The sequence below is a fragment of the Tinamus guttatus genome, unplaced genomic scaffold (assembly GCF_059628265.1).
Source record: "Tinamus guttatus ecotype Peru unplaced genomic scaffold, ASM5962826v1 Tinamus_guttatus_pri_ptg000060l, whole genome shotgun sequence".
NCBI lineage: Eukaryota > Metazoa > Chordata > Aves > Tinamiformes > Tinamidae > Tinamus > Tinamus guttatus.
The window spans coordinates 10,910,144-10,934,847 of record NW_028288594.1 but is presented as its reverse complement, the minus strand read 5'-3'; the positions used below and the strand labels follow the sequence as shown (position 1 = coordinate 10,934,847).

General features: G+C 47.7%; 1 protein-coding gene across 1 annotated transcript in view; it reads left to right on the top strand.

Annotated features, from left to right (window-relative positions):
- Positions 1 to 24,704, top strand: part of SLC12A8 (solute carrier family 12 member 8) — a 45,861-nt gene that overhangs the window by 3,425 nt on the left and 17,732 nt on the right. Inside the window, exons 3-5 of the mRNA XM_010218349.2 lie at positions 166 to 357; positions 3,211 to 3,442; positions 20,753 to 20,866. Of these exons, the coding sequence (XP_010216651.2) occupies positions 166 to 357; positions 3,211 to 3,442; positions 20,753 to 20,866 (538 nt within the window). The remainder of the gene's footprint in view (positions 1 to 165; positions 358 to 3,210; positions 3,443 to 20,752; positions 20,867 to 24,704) is intronic.

Genomic DNA, 24,704 nt, shown 5'->3' with positions numbered 1-24,704 from the left:
ATGTGTGGTTTTATTTTCCCTTTAACTCTACAATGACTCCAGATTCGGCGATCACTAGTATTTAGACGTAGAGTTTTTCATCTGTCCTGAGTAATCTTCCCTGCAGGAGTTGATCTTTTCTTGTTTTTTTTTTTTTTTTTTTTTTTTTTTTTTTTTCCATTACAGGGAAACACTGGAATTTTAATGGGCATGTTCCTGGTGTCCTTTGTCGTCTTGGTTGCCCTGGTAACGGTCTTATCTGGAATTGGGGTCTGCGAGCGGTGCAGCATCGGAAGCGGAGGAGTCTACTCCATGATTTCTACTGTCCTTGGAGGTCAAGTAGGAGGGACCATTGGCCTCCTTTATATTTTCGGCCAGGTAACAATAGAAAAAGAAGAAAAAATGTTTAAATCTTAAGAATCACCACAATAGGCATCTCAGTCTGGTGCTTTCCTGCTCCAGGAAATGCTGCTCCAGGTGATGGATGGCATGGGAGAGCACCGAGGCACCTGCAGCTTGGTGCCTCCTAGTAGGAGTTGGTTGTGCATGGCAATATGCCACATTGCAGGGGCCAAAAGGGAGGGGGAATTGGGTGCCTGAGCAAGCCCGCTGTGCAAGTTGTGCTTTCTGAGCCCGAGTTATCCCGAGGAATGTCACTGAGGAGGGAAAGGTGCTTGTGTGACGCGCACAAGCAAACACACAGAGCGGCGGTGGGCAGGTGCCCCAGTGCTGCCGTGCTCAGCCTGCTCTTAGAGAGGTGGAAAAGTGCTTGGGCCAGACGCTCCTCAGCTGCTGCTCCTTGGGAACTGGAAGAGCGGACGCGGAGCTCGCCTGGAAGAGCTGGGCACGGGCTAGAACTGACCTCTCGGGATAGCTACAGCTCTGAGTTTGCTGCAGGGCCCCAAGGAGCTGCAGCGGGGAAGCACTGAAACACGCGTGTAGTAAACATGAAGAATGGAAAGTAATCTCTTAAATCTGTAGTGACTTAAGCCTCCTCTCCCCCCGCAAAGATATTGTGAAGAGTATAAAATGTGGTGAGCGGGGAAGAATTTTTATTGAGGTTTGTTTTTAAATGGCTGGCTTGCAGCAATCTCTGAAAGCCCTTAAGAACAGACAAACCCAAAATAATCCCCTCTTCTCCTTTCCCTTCAGATTAAAAGCAAGTGTCCATAAAATACAAATTGAATGCAGTCCCAAGCCAAGATATGGAGAAGGGCCACACATGAGAATCCTTCCTGTAATATTTTCCACTCTAGCTCTCCGATAGGATCCTGTCTGGGAAAGCAGTGAGGTTGCAGCCTGTCCGGAGGGTCATACTGGGCTGCAGCAGCCCAAGTTCTTACCTAGGAATTCAGTGTACTTTGGGTGGCTGCGGGGTGGGAAATTGCCAGCTCACCTAGAAGTGCTTAGCCTGCTCCCAAGAGCTGATACGTTTCCCTTTTGGCTGTGTTTAGGAGAGAACTTCTCCCCATGTGCTTCGTACCAGGTATCAAGTGCTCTCTTGCTACAAGCTGGATACAGAGCACTTAGCCAGAAGCCAGTTGAGTCCAGGCAGAAGCAGGTGAAACCCTGCTGTGATTGAGGAAAGAAGGGAATAAATAGCCCCATGGTTGTTGAAGCCTTGTGTGATGAGGGATTGCTCACTGCCTCGATGCTAACGGAGGGACCGGCTGGCACTCACGTGACCAAATCCTCCTGAAAAACAGTTAGTTTCTCTGTGCAGGTGTTCTGGGTGGTTGTGCTTCCTTCATGTGATGCTGCAGAGGAGAGGCCTCATCCACTTGCCCTGTGGCAGCACCACACGTAGAAATACTGATTCCCACCAAGAGCAACACTTGGCCACCATGGGTTGAAACACCAGCCTGGAGCTTGATGCTCTTGTCTGCAGTCTCCTTCTCGAAGTGGGTCGTGGGAAGAACTGTCTGTGCAAGGAAAGGTTTTCTGGGGGTCCAGCCCTAAAATCGCGTTGTTCTGAAAGCACGGGGAGAGGCAGCACTTAGGAGAGAGCTCTTAGGAGACCAATTTCTACAAATATTCAGCCTGGAAATTCGGTTCTGATTTCAAGAGCAGTAGTTCAAACAATTACAAAGCAGCCCCTTGCACAGTGCCTCTGCGAGGCGAGTGCTGCTGCTGCTGCGCAGAGCGTGGCAGTGCCCTTGTAGGCGCCCGAATCCTTTGACCTCCTGAGCACGTTTTACGGAAGGGGCATGGACCTTCAAGGACATTCATGGTGTGGAGGGAGCAGAGAGCAGCACGTCCTTCCAGCAAGAAGTGACACGTTGGAGACCTTGCTACAAAAGCAGAGCAATCCCGCGCAGCGCAGCTCCCTTCTCCCGCCGCGTCTCCTTGCGGAATGGCTGCGGATGCTGCCGAAGCAGCTCCCGCATCCGACGGGGAGCAGCTCCCGCATCCGACGGCCCTTGCTCGCCCGCGGGCCCCGGCTCCTCCAGCCGCTAGAGGGGGAGCGGGACCTGCCGCGCAGCCCTCCGGGGTCGCTGCCCGCTCGCCGCCCTGCCCTTCCCGGGGTCTGCGGATACCCTGACTTCGTTTCCCGGGCTGAGCTGAAACACGGCAACCTCTGGGGAAAAATGCCCTGGTATTTAGGCTGCCGCAGCCCTGTTTGAAGCCTGAACAGGTGCAGGCTTTTCCATGCCCTTCCCGGCAGGCTTGCAGCCTTGCGGAGAGGAACGCGTGTCCCGCTCTGCACCAAGCAAAATAAACAGCTCTGCCGAGAGCTCCGGGGACGCGAGTTGCACAATGCGCTCCCCTCCGAAGGGCAGATGCTCTTCAGTAACGGGGCAAGGAGCCAGCAAAACACCCAGCTTTGCATCCAAACTAAACATGGAGCTAAGAATAAGCCCTGGGAGGCGATGCAGGGGGAGCGTGCCGTCATTCTGCAGGCAGGTGTTTGACTAGGACCCCATGCTTCAGAGGAATCAAAGGAACAGAGCAGAGGTTGACTCCTCTTCCTCAGATGAGCCAGGGTGGTTTCCCTTGGAACACTCTTTCAGGGTAAGTTTTAAAGCCAGGGGGTTGCTAGCCCTAGAGCGCAGCCTTCTCTCTTTAGCCAGGCCGTTCATACCCAGCCTTCCCCACATTGCCCACCCAGTGTTTTTTATTGCACTGGGAAGGTTTAGTCCCCAGCAGCCAAGGTAGGAACATAGATTTTGTCATTCCCCTCTGCTCGTGGGTGGCTGGTTTGCGGGGCACTCACTGCCCCATGTCCTTCAGTGCGTTGCAGGTGCCATGTACATCACTGGCTTCGCCGAGTCCATCGCGGACGTCGTGGGGCTCAGCAACATCTGGGCGGTGAGAGGAATCTCCCTGGCTGTCCTGCTGGGCCTGCTGGGCATCAACCTGGCGGGCGTGAAGTGGATCATCCGCCTCCAGCTCCTGCTGCTCTTCCTGCTGGCTGTCTCTACGCTGGACTTTGTCATCGGGTCCTTTACGCACCTCGATCCAGGTAACGCTCAATGCACCTTCCCTGTTGGCACGTGGAGCTGGCTTTGACGGGTGTTAATCCTCTGGGGTTTTCTCCTAGGGTGCTGCTTTGTGAAATTCCACATCTGGACAGGGCTAGAGTTCAAAACTTCCAGATGTGGCTTCTGTACTGAAGTACCAAGTCTACAAAGGAGAGCCCTAATTTTGCGAAGAGTATTTCCAGAGCATGACTGGAGATACCCCATCAATGTTGGTATTTAACCTCGTCATCTATCTCTACATGCATGTCTTTATAACACTTGTAGTGTGCTTAAAGGTTTCCTGGCCGTGGAGAGCTGCCTGCCTGTGTGGTTGCTATTTGTAGCTTTCTGCTGTTCAGAGCTGTGCTCTGATTGCAGCTGCGGCTCCAGGCTGGGGCAGGCGTCGGGCCAGCGCTCCCCGCTGCAGCCCCACGTTCACCTGGAGACCTTCCCCTCCCTCTGCCCCTTGCCATCTCCTCATCCCGGAGAGGGTTTGGCAGGGAAACACGTTGCAAGATGCAGCGGAGGGAGTTCCCAAATGCCACAGCGGCACTTTCAGTAATAACAAAGTGCAATTAGCTAAGTAAACAGAAGGTGTCACCTTTTTCTTGGTTTCCCCTGTGTCCAGAAACACCTTAAAGGGGTTGCAAGAGACTGATAAAGTGGCTTTGAAGGAAAGATCTTCGGTTCTGATTTGTGCAGTACAGTCAAAACTCAGCTGCTGAATCAGGGGACGGGAGGTGAATCACATTACAAGCATTTGTAGCACAGATGGTGTGGCTGTATTTCCACACTACCGTATGCTCCTCACCTCTCGGAACGAGCCTTTCCCAGGTTTGGTGGAAAGGCTGCTCTGGAAAAAAGTCACATATATTTTATACCCGACAGGTAAGAAATACCCCAAATGAAACACAAAATTCTCCGCAGACGCTCGCAAGTGAGAACAAAAGCGAGTACGGTTGTGCTCAGCGTGGAAAATGTGGTTGGCATGTTTTGCAGAGACAGCAACCGACCTGCTCCAAACAGCTGCATTTCATAGGAAGTTGTTTTCTAAAGGAAGCAGCGGGGGGTTGCATTTCAGCATTGCTCAGAGGAGCTCTTTAATGTAGACCTAGAGACCTTTGCGCTGGTGGAGGGAAAATGAATGCTCAGGATGAGAGATGATGGGAGGAAAGTGAACATGGGAGCAGGAGGGGAGAATTAGAGGAATACAAGAGTCAGCAGGAAACGTGCCCAAGTTGAGGTCAAAATACTCTTTGATTTCCTCCACCGCTGAGCACCGGGTCATTTTCTTCTGACAGAAAATAGAGAAAGTGAAGGAAATGAGATGGTTGAGCATTATCCATCCCGCCGCCTCGCCAGGGCTGGCCAAGGAGAAGAGGGTTTGAGGGCACGGAGAAGCTCCAGGCTGGCTGCAGCAGGGCCCGAGCCCCTCACGCCCAGGGCGGCCTTGGCTGCGTGCTTGGATCCGCAGCCCCAGGGCGAAGGTTTGTCAAGTTTCCCTGCTTTTCCAGCAGCCTCTGTGCGAGCGAAGCTGTTTCCTACGCTGGAAACACACACGCCGGCGCTGCGTTTCCCGCGGAGGCCTCTGCGTGGTGCGTTGGCACCGAGGGCGAGCGTGCCCCGAGCGAGCCCCGAGCGCCCTCCGCGCTCTTCCCGCGCGCTTCCTGCGTGCCCGGCGCGGTTGTGCTCCTGAGCAGGAGCCTTTTGGCTTCCTGCTGCGCAGGGGGCACCCGCTCCCAGCGCCCTCGCACCATCTCTGATGGGCTGATGAGAACTGCAGGATGCCAGGCGCCTGGATCCGGTGTTAGAAAAGATAACTGAGACCCTGCTGCTGGGGGGCCACGGGCGGTCGGTAGGGGAATTAATCACCCTTGGCATCAGGCAAAAAAAACACACGCTCAAGGAGTTCTTTGAGACAGGGTCCTTCCCCTCGCGGAGCTTGTGAGCGGCCTCCTGCATCCTCGCATCTCTGCTGCTCTTGCAGGACGTTATTGCACCGGTGACTCAGGTACCCAGGGCAGACATGAGAGGGCTAATTTTTGAGGATGAGGGCTGTGAGCTGGAAAGACCTCAGTGAACATCTTGCCTTGGCTGCTTGCTTGTCTTGTGGCAGGTTTATGGAGTTTTAAGCTCAGGTCTCAGCTTCTTAACCTGTAAAATGGGCCTAGTGCAATCCTCCTTCCCTTTTCTTACGGCTACTGTGGCAGTATTTTCCCTCATTTATAGTTCCCAAGTGCTGTGCAAATACCAAAGAACTACATACCCGCCAAGTAGCATTTATTTGGATTCAAATAAACTTCAAGAATGCCTGTCCATCTTGAAGGTCTTAAACTAATGTCTTTGTGTGGTTATATTGGGTGGAGTCCCCGTGCTCTTCTGCCCGTTTTGCTAAACTCACACCCAGACACACACACGGTCGGATATTGTCCAAACACTCACTCCCTTCCTGTGGTTTGCCTTTATTTTTAGCCTGAAGTCAGCCCATATTTACACAAAAGGGGGGCTTCTCGGCACGGCTTCCTGCTTCGCTTTTCCTTTCTCTCCCTCTTGCTGGGGCTTCCTCCTCCTCCGAGGGCCCTCCAGGCTTTCTCAGCCGGACCAGGATCTGGGGGACGCTCTCTGCATCCGTCTGTAGAGGCGAAGCAGCTTGGATAGCCTGCCTTGCACCCGGTGAGAGCGACGGGACCCGCAGCCCGAGTGCTTCCTGCATGGCTGGAGCAAGATCGGGACCTTTGCAGACCAGGAACGCTCTGAGCTCGTGGTTGCTCATCCAAGTGCTGCCATCCATGGCAAGACAGAGCAGTTTGGGGTCAGGGAGGAACAGGGAAGCCTAAGAAGTGGTAGAGAGTTATAAGGAGACCTGTGGCGCACACTGGCACAGCCTCGGCGTGGGCACCTCATCCCGAAGCAGAAGGCCGGGCTCCTGGGGAGCTCTCGGATGCGCTTTATGTGCCCCAGGGTTCAGCTGCCGGCTGCAGTTCGGGGATTCACCCTAAATCTTCTTGTGGACCTGGCTAGTGCTTCCCCTGGTGATGGGTCGTGCATCCCAAGGTGAGGTCTCCTAAGTGAGTTGGTGTGGTCAAAAACGCTGGCACCTTGCAGCCATCTCTAGCCCCTCACCTTAAAATTCAGTCTGTCCTGCAGCCCTGGAGCCGTCCCTGTCCCTGCTGCTGTCAAGCAGGTCCATTCTCGTGATGGGGAGACCTGCTGTCACGGAGAAGGGAAAGACCCGTGTTATCCCACTGCTATCGTGGAGAAGAGAAAGATCAGCATTATCCTCCTGTCTTGGACAGCGCTCTGCTTCTAGACACCTAACCAAGACCTGGCGCTTGCCTGTTACTGAGTAGCAGTTTTCAGGCAAAACGGCACCGCTGTTTTCTTTTGGCCTGTGTACCTTTGCGCTGTGGCTCTGCAGGTCTGTGTTTTATTATCAGCCTTGTTTATTTGGAGGGAAGCAGTGAATGTAGGAGGGCGAATGCTATATGTGTGCAGCTCCTCAGAACAATATGTGAAGCTTTTTGGCCTCTTCACGTCCAGAGCATGAGAGTCATGGAAAATGAAGATAAGACTGCTGTTAATGCCCACGCTTTTATTTTCCTAGCGTATCTCTGCTAATTTTTGTGTAGGGTGACTCCCAAATACTCCCTTCAATTAGGCGCCTGCTTTCCTGTTTGGGCAGTGGCTTCCAGGTACCCTGTTCAAACAGGGCGGCCGTGGGAGTATGCGCTGAACGGGAGGTTATTTGGGGAGAAGGCGGGTGGCAACATGGTTGGGTTTTGTGTTGAGATGAAAGGAATCACCCTATAAGCAAAAGTGACCCGACAGCAGCCTCTTAAATGCCTGAAATGCCCTTGGAGATAAATAATGATGTTGTAGCCGGTGCTCGGTTGTCATTACTGCTGCTAATGGACTGTGTGAGGGGAGAGCAGCTTCACATGGGGCTGCTTCAGCAGAGAGGCAACCTGCCACTGCTCAGATGATTGCCTGTATAATGCTCTGCGTTGTAAAGAGCCTTAACATGGGGTCTCGAGGGCTCGGGTGCATTGACTTTATTAAGTAAAATTGCATGTGTATATATTTCATATGAAAATGAGGGCAGCATAATTGGAGGCTTTTGCTTGGCCCAGGTCGTTTAATTTTATTTTTGGGCAGGAGGGGTGTGCCCCGGTTTTACAGGAGAGGGTACAGGAAGGATGTGTGTGTCAGAAGATGATCTGCAGCTAATCCCGCCGGCTTTCTCCAGCCTGATTGCCGGCTTCCTGGCTTGAAGCACATCTGGAAATTGGCACCAGATCCCGAGCAGAAAGCACCAAGCGCACGGCGGCAGAAAATCCCACTTTGCTACTGAACAAGGTAGACAACGGTGCTGAATAAAAGCAGGAGGCTGCTAATGCGCCCTTTATTTATTAAAAAGCACGCGATTGGTTTCCCCAGGTTTTTCCAATTATAGCGCATTGAATGGAGGTGACATCAGTTTTGAGCTCAGGCCAGCCTATTCAACAGTCTGGCGAAGAAATTTATTAACTGGTTACCTGCCAATTGTCTGGGTTAGGGACTGTGGTACAGATGTGTTTTGAAAAGTGATAACATTGTTAGGGGCCTTGTTTGGATACAGACAGGAAAGCTACACCGGTCTCTCCAGTCTCTCTGAAGTAGGTATTTAAAGCAGTTTGTTTAAAAAAGAAAGAAAAGGGAAAAAAAAAAAAGAGATTGGCCCGTAACTTTTTGTTGCCTATTCCTTTATGCTCTGACCCTCCCGTTCCAGGTAGGTTCCTCCCTCCTCATCCCGTGGACCCAGCAGCAGGACTTTGTTACGCAGCAGCAGTGCGAAGCGGCCGTCTCGCCTGCCGGCTGCCGCACCGGCTTTCCCTGCTTATCGTTTTATTGCTTTATTGGCTGCTTTTAATGAGGCCAGGACCGACCTGGGAGAATGTCTCCATGCCCTCCTGACCTGCTGGCACTGAGGGTTTTCTGTACCAAGCCTCAACCCTTGCAGCCTCTTCCACAAAGCAGGCAAGGAAACGGGGAGCAGAGCAGGTGCCCTGGGGCCATCGCTCTGCTTTGCACCCGCTGGCTGCCCTGAGGCTGCTCGGAGCATTGGGTATCCCTGAGGAGCAGGTTGCTGCTTCCCGGGATGGAGGAGGTCACGCTGAAGCCTTTCCCTGCAGGAGAAAGTGACTTTGGGATCGTCTGTCACGCAGCTGGCGATTTTCATGAAACGAGTAACATTTTTGGTGGTTCCTCCCAAATTTGGCCCAAACTGTCCGAGATTCAAAATTTGTTAAGAAGAGTTGACTGCCAAGGTGCGAATGCCTCATTTCCTAGGCAAGCTGGCTGAAAAGAGGGCTGCAAAGTAATCCAGGAGGTTGTTTGCCCTGTCCCTACCCTGATGCCCCTCCTGATGCACGTGTCTGACCCTAAGGAGCTCCCTGGGGAGCCTGTTCCAGGCACCACCATCCTGGACAAAATCCTCCCAGCTGCAAAAATCTGCTACTTCTGCTGCTATTGCTAGGGGACTTGGGCACAGCTTCTATATTTCTTCCTCTCTGTGTTGAACCTTTTCACTTTTGAAGACTTATTACACTTCCTTCAGTCTTCCCATTTTATCTTATGCTGTCAGAGTGGCCACATGGTGTTTAGGAGGGAATTTCGTGCTTGGAGGTCATTTTAACTCGTTCTTCCTATAAACTCCTTCCTCTCTTGTTCCCTTGATAAAACCTCCTGTGTAGCCCCTCTGTTTTAGGACCAGCCTTTGTAATGCTAGAAGCCTAACAAGACTGTGGCATATATCATGCCATAATCTCTGCATCTCTCCCCATTGCAGTGTTTAAACTGGACAGCTTTATTTGATTGCATTTTTTTTTGGTGCCTCTATTTATTGTTTTCAAATGATGGAGATATTTTACCTCCTGTTATTTCACTCCCTCAATGTTTAATCCCAGTCACAAATCAGCCATCTCCTATATCAGCTTCCTTATTAAGGAATTCAACTTTTGAAGATAATTTCCGAATGTGTGATTCTTTCTTCAATCATTTCACTCCTAATTTACATTCATGTCTTTGCCTGAAGAGAAAACTTGCTTGGGACATCGGTTCTTGTCTACAGCTCATCATGTTCTCTGCTGTCTTGCGTTAACTATTTTTGGCCTCTTTTGGTTAGTGATAAGAAATTGTAGCCTTTCCGTATTTTCACTGACCTAGAAGATGGTGTGATGGTTCCTTTTTTTTTTTTTATCCTATTTTAGGGGAATGTGATATCGTTGGGGGGAAAAAAAAGGCAGTTTTGGTAGTTTAAATGTATTCTCTGATTTAGAGTGAAATACAGAGTATTAAAAAAGGAAAATTTGTTGAAGTGAAACTGTCATCTTCACCTTTTCAAAATGAAACAGTATGATTTTCGCTTCTGAACCCAGAGTTACAGTTATGCATGTGTTGTACCAAGACTAACGAAAACCACCTAAAAATAAAACCAAACCATTATTTTGGCCACAGAAATGGCGATGAAATGAAAGAAAATGAAAGAAATGAAGAAATCCATTAATTGACTAAGCTGTCACTTTAAATACCATTATCATCTGGATAACATATCCCTAACTGATAAGAGTGGGATACTGTAGTCACGAATGTGACTACAGAAGCCTCTAGACGATGGCAAGACAGGGTTGGTTATATCACATTTTGATGAACTGTTGTCTTTTGTAAGTTGTAGATTCAATTGACCTGCATTGGACTTTGTCCCAAACCATACAGGGAACAGTGTGCAGCTAAAAACAAAATTGCTCTAACTGGTCCAAAGGATATTTGCCATCGTCTCTGTGGCTCAAATGCTGTTGATTTTCCTTCAGTTGCTGTGCCTTGGCTGAAATTCTGATTTCTTAAAGCTGGGATTCTTCACCGACAAAGTTCTGTAGAATGTCCCAAGACAGGGGACACTGGGCATGTCTTCCAAGAAATACCACTCCACAATTCATAATAATATCCCATTTATGCAAAATATTTTCCTAGAAAAAGGGTGAAGCAAGGGACAGGTACTAAGCAAGCTCAGTGTAGTGAGTCAAGCAATTTCCACTGGCTGGTCAGAGTGCTGCTGCAAAAGCCAGATAGCTGATATCATGTGGAAATAAAATATATAGTAATAAAGGTGTTTTATGCACGATGACAAGGTTGAGTAATATTAAATAATATAAAGGATCAAGTGGACTTTGAGACGCCTTTCTTAACACCCTCTACAGGAAACTCCTCTTTTTTTTTCCCTGCTAGCCAAACTTTTAGACTTTTTACCTGTGGAAAACGTCTAGCTTTTGCTTTTTTTTTTTTTGAAGAAAAATAGTTTAAAAATCCCAACTTCCAGTGCAGGCGGCCTCGGTGCCGCACGCCTCTCCTGAGGGCGTCTCAGGTGTGTCCGAGCCTGCTCTTCCTGAACGGCGGGCCGGGCCTGGCACCGCCGGTGCGTTTGGTGGCTCTGCCGAGTGAATCACCTCCATGGTGGACACCGTGTCCCCCTCCTGAGGAGGGAGGTGACCCCCTACCATCTTGTACACCCTGTGGGGCCATTTGCGGGGCCTCGCGCTTGGGGCCTCGCGCGCGTGGCGCGATCGGCAGGAAGCCGCGCCGTGCCTTGCCCCGAATGGGAGGATTGGGAGCGCGGCGGCGGCTCGGGAAGCGGGGCCTTGGAAGGAACAAACACTCGCGGCTGCAGAAGGGCGGCGTTTCCTTTCGAGTAAACACGTCATTAATCTCCGGGCCCGCATTCTTTTCCAGCGCGAGATAAGGGAGCCGAGTTGCCGTTTCTCAGGGCCCCGGGGTTGTTTTCGCTGTGGCTTGCGCTCTGCCAATGACAGGCTTTATATAATCTCTCATTTGGGGTTTGCCCGGCTCATTATGGGGGCAGAAAAAGCCTTGGACGAGGAGGCTCCTTTCCTTCTTTTTTTTTTTAAAAAGGTCCCTGTCCTTCTTACCTTCCCTCTTGCCAATTTTTTTTTCTTTTTTTTTTCCAGTAAAAACTCTTTTTTTCTTTCTTCCTTTTTTTTTTTTTTTTTTTTTTTTTTTTTTTTACTACTTGCAACTCTGCTCAATTGGAAACTTAAGTATGCTATGTGTCCCGGTGCATAAAACTGAAGAAAAACTGATAGTAACCACCCCTGCCTGCCTGGTTCCCTCCTGCTCCTTGGCTTTTTATTTATTTACTTTGTATTTTTGAACCGTTTGTGGTCTGAAGATGCCTCGTGGCTTGGCCAGCAAGGCCCTGGGAGAGGCCAGGGATGGCACCGAGCTCTTAATTTTCAGCTGGCACCGCGCTGGAGCAGGGAAGCTGCTTCCTGCGCTTGGGATCTCTGCGATGTGGGATCCGCTTGCTTTGAACGGGGATTTTGTTATGTGCCCGCTGGCAGCGAGCTGGACTTCTCATAGCAGCAGCAATCCACAGGGCTAAGGAAACAATTTGGATAGTAAATGTGTTAAATTGGAACTTAGGGGTGAAATTACAGAAGAAATGCAGTCCCGTTCTGTTCTCCTCTTTCCATTTTTTTTTCTCTAGGGAAAGAAGATGCTTAGCCTTCCAAGCAGCACGTGCCCCATGGCTGGAGCCAGCAAGGTTAGCCTTGTCCTGGAGGTCTGGTAGATCCTGGGACATCTCCAGCTCCCTGTTTCTCGCATTTCTGTCAAATGCTCTCATGGTTTGAGCAGTCATTTTATGGTCTCTTTGCACGGATCTGCCAATGTATTTGTGTGGCCATTTGCGATCATTTTAGTTGCATAATAGCTGCATTTTTTTTTACTGCATAATCACTGATGTGCAGGCATTCCTCTCTCTTATGCCATTCTATGCTGAAATGCTGACGCTATGGGAGCTGTCAGCAGGTAGGACATTGCCCTGCAGTCTGTGAGCTGAACCGAAGGCATGATTTCATTTTTGACATATGGAGGGCAAATCTGGGGGGACTGCTACCAAAAAGCCTCATGTTTCTGCTCTCCTCCTGTGGCCGGACTGAACGTGCACCAGCTCCAGCTAGAGAGCTGTGTTGCTGCCCCTCAGTCCTGCATGCTGCTCCGGGTGTCCGTGCTCCTGGCAGCAGGATGCCACGGTGTGAGTTACATAAATCCAGCCTAAATCCGAGACCCCGGAGCAGGTGACAGGAAGCAGCTTGTGCAGCCTGTCATTAAGAGAGTTTGGTGAATTTGGGGTAGATCAGCACACCAGGACCTGGCAGCAGATGGGGTCATACAGAGATTTAATCTCTTTTCAGCCCGTTCCATCCACCTCCAGCTTGGCCTCCGTGTGGCTTTGTTCTTTCCCTTCTGTTTCTTCCCAGTCTGCCAGCCAAATCATGTATTTCCAAGGGTGAAGCAGGAGATGTCCTGAAAAAATATTAAAACATTTTCGATTCTTGAACTTTATTGGCAAAGACAGTGTTTATTCTGTGGACCTGGCAGCTCAGCTCTGCCTTTTATATTGCTACAGTGAACCGGGTGCAGGGAGAAACACCAGGGTCTCCTCTATCCATCTGCGGCTCTGCCTCCTCTTGCTTTTTTCCTTCCCACTCTTTCAGCATTTTTCTTGTACATCTTCCTCTCTGGTTTCTTTGTATCAGGTTGGCAGCACGATGGGAATGTAGGTGGAAGTGGTTGACTTTTCTGAGAAAAAAAAGATTATGTGGTTTCTGCTAACGTGTCATTTTGTGTGCTGCCTGCATGCATGGGAGGTGGGAGAGCCTCAGAAGAGAGAAAGCAGCAAGCAAAGTGGCCGCAAAGTAGCGGGTGCAGAAGGGCCCCAGTCTCAGAAGACAGTTTTATATATGATTGTGAACATAGTTTAAAAAGACCAAACATAGGAAATCAAGTGTGCGTGCAGAGGGATGTGAAGGGGGGGAGATTGGGACTGCGTGACTTTGATTTTTGTGATGCTACTGGAAAAGGTAATTAGTGTTCTGCACGACCCCAGTGCCCTCTTCATGACTTTTTGATGCTGACAGATTGCTGGAGACGTGCCTCATCTTAAATGGCCTTCCTTGGGTGCGCTGCCTCGTATTGTTCAACCGTGACTGGGGCGAGCTGGGACTGTCTTGTCCTCCATTGCACGTGTCAACGTGTGCTGTCATGACAGAGCCGAGAAAGTCAAGAGCCAGGAAAGTCAAGCTGCTGTGTTGGTGCACAGCATGTGTCAGGGAAGCACTCGGAGCGATCACAACGGAGGATCCTGTGCTTGCTGCCTCAGACAAATTGCATTTAAGTATAACATAGCGTGGGAGAATGCAAGGATGGAAGTGCCAGGGGATTTGGACAACATTCATGGCTTTTCATCTTTCTCTTCACATCCAGTTTCTATATGTAAAGCTAATCCCATGTATCTGGGATTGAACTTGGAGATGTTGAAAAACCTGTTAATGGTGGTTTGGTGCCAAAATGTTGTTTCACTGAAGAATCACGCTTGATTTTCCCTTGGTGAATGAAGATGTTGTTCTTGTGTTATTGGCTATGACTTGCAAGTGCTTTTTAGTGAGTTTATGCCTGGCAACTAACAGATCTTCCAAGGACAAACATCTTCCACGAACAGTGGAAGAATTAGCGTTTATGGGGGCGGTTTTGAAGACAGAAATTCGGTCTTTTTGTGCTCTAGAGCACACTTGCACAGACTCACATAGAAATTAATTTGGTTTAGTCATCAAAGAGAGCACAGCTCCTGAACGTTCCCAACCTGACAGGGCTTGGCTTGGTCGTTGGGAGGTTAACATCTCCTGCCTCCGGGGCTCTAACATTGCCATCAGCAAAAAGATTGGTGGAAAAATACGAGTAGGTCACTAGGAAGATGGAACGAAGCTTTGTCTTGCAGTGAAGGTCTGTGCTCAGGTGAGGACTGCAGCTTTCGCACTAAGCTGTGAGCCTGGTTTCTGGTCCTTGCATGCTGGTCTGGGGTACATCCAGTCTCCTGCCGAGATCTGGCTTCACGAACCCTGTGCATCTTCTTGGTAACTGAATGGAACGACTGGATTTTGCAGCTTTTACCAAAAGGTTTTAGAGATGGAAGAAGACGAGGGAAGGGATAATTATTCCTTAGCTTTCCACATCCTATACATGACACAGGATCCTGAAAATGCTGGGACCTGGGCAATGTGCTGCCAGGCAAACGTTTCCAGCTGTTCCATGCAAAGCAAATCTCAGCGAGTGCCTCTCTGTGGCTTTCCAAGTGGGCATGTCAGGGACTAACTTGTTGAGTCACACAAAGCCTCGCCGCTTCAAGCCTTCAGCATCCACCTTGGTAATTAAAATGTCTAATCACAAGCAGCGAGAAATATGTGGCAGTCTTCAGGGAGCTGTTTCTTAAGGTGTTTTTCCAATTTTTTTATTGTTTAACTCCATGGTCAGGCCTATCTTAGTGCCAGGGTTTGCTTAACCTTAATCTTGTGAGCAGGCTTATTGAATTTGGCCAGGCCCTGGGTAATGTGTAATGAGCTCCAGGTTGCCTGAGACTTGGCAGAATGGTTATCCTCTGTGCCGTTGCATAATGGCCTGACCCCACGTAACCAGTGCTTGTGCTGGCAGCGTCTTCAGCTCATCGTCCTTTTCCAAGTTCTTGGAGTCCTGCTCCAAAGCCTCAGGCTTCGCGGAGAGGCCCCCAGTTGAGGTGTGCCCTGAGTGCTGAAACCTGGTGGCCTCAAATGGACAGGGGCATTTTTATCATCTTCCACCAGGGGACAGGAGGTGGGGAGGGAAAGAGCGTCGAGAAAATGCCAAGCGTTGACATCAGCCAGGGCTGAGGAAAAACAAAGGCACCTCCATCAGCAGTTGGATCTCGGAGAGGAAACTTCTCCTGGAGCGACTGAGTGATGGGCGGCGGGTCGTGCCCGCCTCGCTTCCGCTTGCGATGCCGTGTGGGCGATGGGCGACGGAGCCCGCTGGGAGCCAAGTCCTGCTCTCCAGGGAGAGCACGGGTGGAAGAGGATGCTAAGGCCATGGTGGTAGCACGGGCACGGGCTGCTCCCCTAAATAATGTTTCCTGCAGAGTCATGGGGCTCCTGGCCATGTTGTTCCTACCAGGCTTGGGATGAGAAGGGGTCAAGTGAATCAAGGACATGTTGCACTTTGCATCGAGGTGAGTGGAGGATTTGTCTTTCAGACATTTCCCGCAGCCAGGATGAGGGCTGGGGGCCATCTCTGCTGCCATGCAAGGGCTGCAGGGTCCCCGAGACAGATGTGGTTAGTACGAGTTTTGTCACTGCTTCTCTTGCACCAGGGGAGCATGAAGCCAGTGATGTTTGTAGCTGTACATCGGTCATCTCAGGAGCTGGGCAGGCTCTGCAAGAAGCAACAGCACTGCGGAGGGCTGCCTAAAACCATGTGCTGGAAACTCTTCCCCTTTGAAAGTTTCTAGGTATTTTTTATTGTCCAACATGTGATTTTAATAAGGGCAACTGGAGGGAGTGTTGGTGAGGCTTTTACTACAAATGAATGCACCAGAAATCGGTAACTTAGCAAACATGTTCTGTAAGTATATTTTAAGGAAATCTGAACAAAATGTTTAAATTTGCAGTGAATGGGGTGGAAAGGGGCTTTTTGAGGGAACACGTGCAAATTTTGCCACACTCGACAAAGGTTTTTTTGGCTAATGATGTTAGAGAAAAAAATCCAAAAGTGTAGAAATGTTTCACTTCAACTCCAAAGTGAAATATTAGGCCATGGAAATGCTGAGATAATTCACCTAGATTGAAAATCTGATCCAATTACAACCAATCTTGAAATGAAAACAGAAAATCTTTTGGGGGATGGATCAAAGCAATTTGCCTCAAATCAAAATGCAACCTGTGTGTTATAATTTGCCAGAAGTCACAGCAGTGATTCAGATGTTGGTTGGATTAAGGCAGTTTTGCCTCTCTCACTTCAGTTCAGCCACTTGAGAAATCCATTACTTGCCTCCTCCTTACTGAGTATCTACAGATGGAAATAAATTGTTACTGCTTTTTATTGTTCTGTTCCCATAAGGCTGACACAGCAGAGAGAAGGAACCGGATACTTTTCCTTACTAACATGACACTGGGCAGATTGTTTATAGTATTTCAGCTACAAAAGAAATCAAGGTTGTTAACGGCAGAATTAAGGGGCTGTGGGGCTGCATGAGCTATTTGAGGGCAAAGCTTGTCACACACAAATTTTGTAACGACTGAAGCAGGAGGAGGAAAGGATCTGGCACGGATCTCTCCTGCCCGGCCGCTAGCTGGAGGAAACATCCTTTTACAAAAATGAAAAGCCAATCATGCCTTGTTTGGAGAACACAGAGCCAAATATAGACCCTATCGCATTTCCTTCCCTCCTCCTTCCGAAGCTCTCATCCTTTTGAAGTGCATTTAAATGGGATGTAGATAATTGAGTGTGTGAATGACCAAATGAGCACTCTGTTGGTTTAACCGATTGGTCTCAGTTGCTGATTCCTGTTTTGTTTTGGATGATTTTCAGCCCAATTGCCCTGTCAGCTACAATTAGAGCCATTAATATGACAGCTTAAAGGTCACAAATGACTTTCCCCAGTCACATGCACAATGAGGGCCAGGAGACAGTCACAACACACTGTTCTCAGCTCCCTTGCTGTGTGTTGATAGTTTGCTTGAATTGATGGCAATTGCAAATCATTGCGTAAAACCGATCAAAAGGGCCAGGCGACTTGTTTAGAAAGAGAATGATTGACTGAGAAATGAAGTTGCCATACCAGCTAACATTTGGATGAACTTTTCATGGTTAGGTAAGAAAGCTTCTGATTCTGCATAAAGGGGAAATTTTAAATTGTTAGACTCCCTCTGTCATGCCAAAGCTACACACACACACAAAAGAAATTGGATAGAATAGTATGTGCACTGTGACTTTTTCAACAAATCTATTTGAGGTTATTTTATGTGGCTAGAGTAACAGTTGCCATGGGTTTAGGCTGAATGAGTATAAATATATGGATAGTCTCTTCCAGCTAAGGTTTATGCTTGTGGGGATGAAATAGGAAAGGGGACAGCACAAAGTTAAGGGAGTGCATTTGGCTTGAGTTTAGTGGAGGCAAAGTCCACTAAGGCTGCCCGCAGGCTGTGCTGATCACAGTGGCTAAGATCCTTGGCTGAGAGCATCACCTCTTATTTTAAGCTGTTTGCTCAGGTTGACCCATTCTGGTCATCTCAGAAGATGAGACCTGAAAACACGTGTGCGAGAGAGAGGCTTGGCAAAGTTCCATCTAACCCTGAGCCTGGGTAGAAGATCTTCCTTTTTCACTTCTCAGAAAACTTAAAATTTAGGACTACGTTGAAAGGACTGGGTGGGAATTGCATTTCAGACATTTCCTGCTCTTTTTCCACTGTGAAGCTGAGGCATCAAACTCTTGGGTCTCTCAGACTCTTTACAAGTGAGATTTTTTTGGCTATGGCATCAAATCCTCATTGTATCAAAGAAAATGTTGTCTGGTTGTATATTTGGCCTTTTTTAGGAAAACAGAGACAAAAGGTATCCAAACTGCCTGGATCAGTCCATCATCAATTTCTATAGACCCAAAATCTAGCTGGCCAAAGGCAGTGAGGATTCACTCAAAGGGGAGCTTGTGTCTGGTGAGGTTCTGTAAGGGTCTATTTGTAACTTGGTGTTATCTGATATTTTCCTTAACTGCTTGGATGATGGAAAAGAGAATATACAGATGCAATTTGCAGATGCCACCAGGCTGGGAAGGACTTGAAAGCAGGCTGGATTGGGCTTCCAGCTGAGGTCACACAGACTGGGGAAGTGGTGTGAAAAGAACAACTAACGGTTTGATGAAGACAAACGTAAAGTTCTGCAGCTTGGCAGAAACAACTGCAAGTGGCAGTGCAGGATGGGGACCTACGCTCCACAAATGACCTGCAGCCCTGGGCACACGTAGTAGGTCACCAGCTGACCATGAGTCAGTGACATTGGGGTTTTTGCAGAAGAGACAAATGTCACGCCTGGATGTATGAATAGAACCATAACCTGCAAGATGTGACAAGTAATCCTTCCACTTTACTCGGCTTTGGAAAGACCGTGAGCAAAGTACTGAATTCGGCCTTGACCACTGCACTTTGAGAACGCTGTAAGTCAAAGGGAGTTGCTCCAGAAGAGAGCAATGAGGATTATCAGAAGTTGAGTTGACCCTGAGGAGAAACTGAAAGAACTTGGGTGAGAAACCCAAGTAAAGGCCTCATTTGAACTGTTTTCAAGTAGCTAAAAGGTATAAGAAGATGCAAACAGTCTGTGGCTCAGGGAAGAAACAGCAGCATGGACTTGAACATGAACGTAAATCTAATGTAGGAAAATGCATGAATAAATGGCCAATGAAAGCTAGAGTCCTTTTCACAGCAGACTTTTAAGAACTGGTTGGACAAAGTTTTGTCAAGAAAGATCTATATATATTTGATGCCCCTGGGAAGTACAGGTTGAAGAAGGTGTTTTCCTGCTTCTTTGGGGAGAGATTAATATTTTCCTCCCACACCAACCTTCTTGTATTTTAATAACGAAGAACTGATGTTTATGTGAGGTGCAGATCCTTTCTGATGAATTGCTCAGATATTTTCATCAAGCAGTTGCTAGAAGTTTTGCAGCCAGCTCAGGGTTTGTTGGACATGACTTCCAGTTAAGTCTGTAGAGTTTTATCTGAAAAAAAAGGAGTTTAGGTCTGGTTTTGCTGGATTATACAATCTAGACAAATTCCCCATTTATTTCTAATGAAGCAGCACTGTATGCAGGCTTCCATGAGGTCCATGGGTCAGTGTGTTACAGTTTATTTCCTTCAAATCTTGTCTGTAGCTGGTTCCTAGTGAAGATAGCCATGCTTTTAAAAAATGAGCAGCAGGAGTCCTTTCTATCAGTACGTTTCCATCCGTGTTTGGGCAACACAATGAATACAGATGTAGTAGGAAACTTTTGATTATCTATAGGATTTTTCTGGGACAGCTTCAAAGCTCTCTGTGGTTAGTTATATTCTTGGACTTAAAACGGGTTGTCTTGTCTTCAGAACTCTTGCTTAATTTTCCTGTTTAATCTATTGGCCAAACATCATTAATGTTGTCTTTGAGGCATGGAGCAGCTTTGATGGAGTCTTTTTTTAATTTGCTGCAAACACTGGCCATCACCCTGTGCAGTCATAAACAACATCCTGCCTGCTAATGAGAAAATTCAAGTTACTGTAGTCACGTGTCTTGTGGAAATACACTGTAGTGCCTAGAAGAAAAAAAAGGTCCTACTCTGCTAACCTCCTGTCCCCAGCGAGCACAGGCGTTTGGAATAGTGCCCGGGAGGAGAAGTTTCCACAAATTAAGATATTTAAGAAAAAATGAGCATTACCTGGAAAAATGAAATAAGTCATTTTATATATGGATCTTTTTTTTTTTTTTCTCTGTAGTCTACTTTGATGAGTTATCATTCCTATCTATAAGCATTTAAAAACTTTTGCCCTAAATGCCCATCTGGCTAATCAGCTGTTAGGGCGTAACTTTTCCTAACAAATTCAGATTTGTAGATCCTGACCTGCTTGAGTGTGAAGTGGGAAATGAGGATACTTCAATAGATACACAGTAAACTAGTCACATAATGTTGATTCCCTATCATCACTTTCCTCTCTCTCCCATCTCTTATAAACCTTTTTCTGCTTAGAAAACAAACTTATGTGTGTATATGATCACAGAAGGCTTGGCAAAAGATCGGTATGGGAAGTGTTACGAGTCCAGCACAGCAGAAGGTACTTTGTCTTGTATTTTTTCCTGTTTAGGCCTTTTTTCCTTAGGCACCAGTTTTAACATCTGCGGAAGATCTGTGAGGGAGCTTGTTGGTCGGGAGGCTCAGCCCTGTGTTTCGTCCTGTTTTTGAGATGATACCACAGCCATGGGATAGCCCTGGTGCCATGAAGGCAGCTGCACAGCTCTGCACCACAGTGATGAGAGCACCTTATTCCCTCTCCATTGGGAAACCTGTCCTGTGGGGGTGATCCATGCTGCTGCAAATGGACTTTCTTGGCTCTGGGCTTGTTGATAACCAATATATCAACACTGTATGTGTTGATAGCAGCTTATACAGTGTTGACACATCTGAGGTCCTGTCCGCATGGCAGAAACGTGCAGTGGAGATACAGTGCGAGCAGGTAGCTCAGGGATACGTTGTCTTTGTGCCTTCCCTTCTTCCTCCCACCAAACAAACTGGAAAACTACCCTTTGAAACAGCTGGAATTATCCTTCAGATGATCTCTGAAGGTCGGACGGAGGGACTGGGAGCAGGGATGTTGCTCCCTTGCTGCCCGTGCCGCTGCCGGGGGTTTCACTCTCGACCTGGTGTGTTTGCAGAGCACGGCTTTGTTGGCTACTCCGAAGAACTGATGTCGAACAACACACTGCCAGACTACAGCCAGGGGGAGTCCTTCTTCACCGTTTTTGGAGTGTTTTTCCCAGCTGCCACAGGTAAGGTACATTTTATTCTCCCCTCTTTTCCTCCATAGTTGCATCTCAGAGGTGAGCCGAAGCGCTGGGGCAAACTCATGCAGAAGTCAAAATATGCTGCCTTTCCTGGAAAGTCTCAGATTTGGCACACTTTTATCCCATTCACTTAAATATCCTCTTTTTTTCTCTCTGGGGTCAGAAATTCCTCATCATAGCTGTGGGTGCCGAGCTGCTATTGGCTTGATTATGCAGCGCCCCAACAACCCAAGGCCGGCGTTAGGACCTGATCTTGGCTGATGTTATTTGCCCGCAAGATATCAAGCCTTTTTAAAACTGCTGGTCGTGATTCATCTCCTGGGCTTTGGGCAGCAGCTCTTCCTGAGCAAACCTCAAGATTTGATTTCATTGAAGGGGTAGGAAGGCTGCCCGGGGACTTTTCACTCAGCGTTGCGGGTGCAGAGCCGGGCTGATCCCTCGTTGCACAAGACGCTCTCCCCACGCTCCGCGTTTTCCTCGGCGCTACAGACGTCCCTTTGTGCGAGGGTGGCAGCGGAGCTCGGCCGCTGGTGCCTCCCCGTGCTGATTGCACCAGCTTTCCTGATGTGACACTTTGCGCGTGACGCAGGCGGGTGGCACGGGCTGCATGTTACCATCGCTTCGCTTCCCTGCTGACGTGTTTGTGAAACACTATCGAGTACTTTAATATTATTCACTCTCTTAAATTGACAGCTAGATCGATGTCACCTTTCTGAAGCTGGCAATCTCTAGCAGGAGTGAAATAACTATCAATTTGGGTTACAGTACCCTTTGTTGATGCTGCCTTTTAGGCTGGAAAATGTACTGATTACAAGCAGTTTCCATAGTGATGAATCCTTGGATTATAGAATGAATTTGCAGAGGATTAGCTCTAAGCAACTAGCCGAAAGTTGTTCGCAGAATTGCTGCAGTACAGGGAGACAAACTGAAAGGCTTCATGAAATAAAGGAGTGCTCTGCTGGCATAAAAAATCACTTTGTGCTCATGCAGTGTCAATGGGTACGAAGAGCTGAAGTTGCCCAGTCTTCCTCCTCGTTGCAGTCCCGCTGCAGCACCACGGCCACACAAACTTTATTTCATTTTTTGGAAATGCTCTCTCCTAGCTCATCAGACTGGCTATTTTTTCCCTCTGGAAGATTTGCATGCCCAACCTATGGGCACCACGGAGAAGGTGGCCTCTGCCTCTCTCTTTGCTGTGCCTGGCCAAGTGAGTCCTCCAGCCAAGGGGATCTTCCTCATCAGTCTTGCCCCTGATACTGCAGAACAGCTTTTTCCAGCTCTCCGATTATAGAAAGAGGAATATTTATGACAAAGTGGTGTAGAAAATTAGCAGGAGTGTTATTAAACGATTCTTCATCACTGCTAATGCTTTGCTGCTAGGAAGAAGGCCAAAGCTAATAGATGTAATTTATTTAAAGCCCTGGCAGCCTGTTGCTTTGTTAGTTAGCAGCAGTAGTACCAGTAGCGACAGTAAATATTCTCTGATGATACAGTTTGGGCTTATGAATGATTACTTCAGTTGCTGCATAGTGTTTACATGTATTCTTTTTAATTGCTTGGTTGTTTACTGCATTTACAGTGTCCCCTTGTAATAGCAGTGTCTGTGGCAATACATAACAGCTCTCATTCCTGCTGTACATAACGCTGTAGATTTGAGGAGCAAGGAAAAGTATGGTTGTGTTAGATTTGCTGCCTAAAAGAACTCATGATCTAAATAAGAAAAGTTAGGAAGGCAAGTGATGGGAGTGGTAATTTCAGAAGTCCTGGGAATAAAGGATTCATCTAGGGATGAGTGAAGGGCCTGGGTGGAGAGACAGGTTAGCTCTACCACCACGCTGGGCTCCTGCACTGTCCCCACGGCCGTTCTTGGGAAGTTCACCTGTTATCCCATTTGGTGCATGAGTAGTGCTGAGCTTGTCCAGATGCTTCCAGGGCTTTGTTCCCATTCCTGCAGCAACGAGGCTGAAGCATTGGGAACAAACCCCTTTGGTGTTAATCAGATACAGCAGAAATCCGGGGAGAGGTTCAATGCAGCAGCATGTTGTTTAGTTCTGAGATCCCTCAGAACTTTGAGCCAGTTTGAAATGTTACTTTGACCCAAAGCAAAATGTTCTGTTTAGCTTTTGTTTAATGTTTTGTTTATTCTTTTTAATTTTTAGCATATTCTAGTTTTGAATCTAAGATGCTGTTTGGCTAATAGGAAATTTAAAGCAAAAAGCCTTGAGAAATGATGAAAGATGATGTTTGGGCCTTTCTGAAATGAAGCATTCCCCTTTGAAGTGAAATGATTTTGATGTCTTCAAGATAAAATCTTTATTCTGCATCTGAAATTACCTGAATTCAGCTTATTTAAGTTTGCTCCCTGGAATTTGGTGAAAAGTGTTGTAATTGTCTGTTTCTGCCAGAAATAACATTGAAATGGAAGAAGAACAGGCTGGTAGCTCTGAAAGCTACTCCCACGGAGGCTTCCTTGGGGACCTGACAGGGAGCCCAGCTCTGGGCTGCAGCCTCAGCAACGTTTCAGGTGGCAAAGTTCAGAGTAACAGAAAGGTGGTTCATGAATCAGAAGTTGTTACTAGATGGCCCTGAGTGGAAGGGACAAGGGATGCAATGTGTTGTAGGAGCATGTCCTGCCCTCTGTATTTGCTTGTGAGCCCAGACACATCCTGCTCCACTGAGCACATCATCCTGGTGTGATGCAGGGCCATTCCTGCCCTGTCGTTCTCCCATAGCAGGGGCAGTGGCTTCCACATCAATCCAGGCCTGGAAATTTGAGAGCCCTGGATAAGAGGCCATTTACAGTACCAGCTTGGCCATTGCCTTGACCCAATGCCCAAGTGAGACTGACTGCCTCCTGCCAACATCCTCTTTAGATTGTTTTTTTTTCCATGTCTTATTGTTTTCTCCATTTCTTTGTATTTTACTGGAACAACTCCAGCAGCATAAGGGAAGTTATCTCAGTTTTACAGTTGAGTAGTGGTAAGCAGGGACCGAACCTTTTGCTTCCTAGGTAGTAGGTGTTGAAACCATTTCAGCTGCATATAGAGTACAGCTTCCAACAAAGTTTGTCTTTTAATAATAGAGAAGCAGCTAAGTGATCCAAAACATACATACAGAGCTGGTCTGAATGTGAATGCATGGGTATGGAAGTCTCAAATTTGCTGGTGTAGATGAAAAAGATGAAAACAGTTGCTCTAGAAGATGTGGATGTGTCCAGATGGGTGTACCTAAATATCTAGAAATTGCAGGCATTAATCAACAGATATTTTTCTGAATTACTGCAAATATCCTCTTAATGTGCATGTTGTTTTTTTGTTTTTTGGGTTTTTTTTTTTTTTTGCCATGAAGTGATAAGCAAGCACTCGGCTTCCCACCTAGCCGGGGCTGTGTATGTGGAAGGATCCAGGAGCTGCCTGCCCGTGTTCAACTCAGCTCTGCACAGCGACGGTAGCAGCAGCCCCAACCCATCAATGCAACTTGAAAATGAACTTAAACGTTTCTGCTGTGCAGAGAATGGTTTTCTTTCCTATTAAATCCCAAAGGTTTTCTGTGTAATGAAAGATGTGTGTTGTCATGTGATACAAGAAAGTAAGACAGTGTTTGAGGCGGTGTTACTGGAAAATATCATCGTCCTGAAACCCCTTCTGAAACAGACCATATCTGGCCCTTGCAAAATGACAGCAAATAGATTTAGAAGTTTTGGGCTAAGTTATCAAATGATGTAAACTGGCACAACTCCATTCAAGTCTGTGGAGAGGTGCCAGCTTACATCAGTGGAGAATTTGGCCCTTCTTAAAAATTAGCTGTAATTCTTATCTAAGAT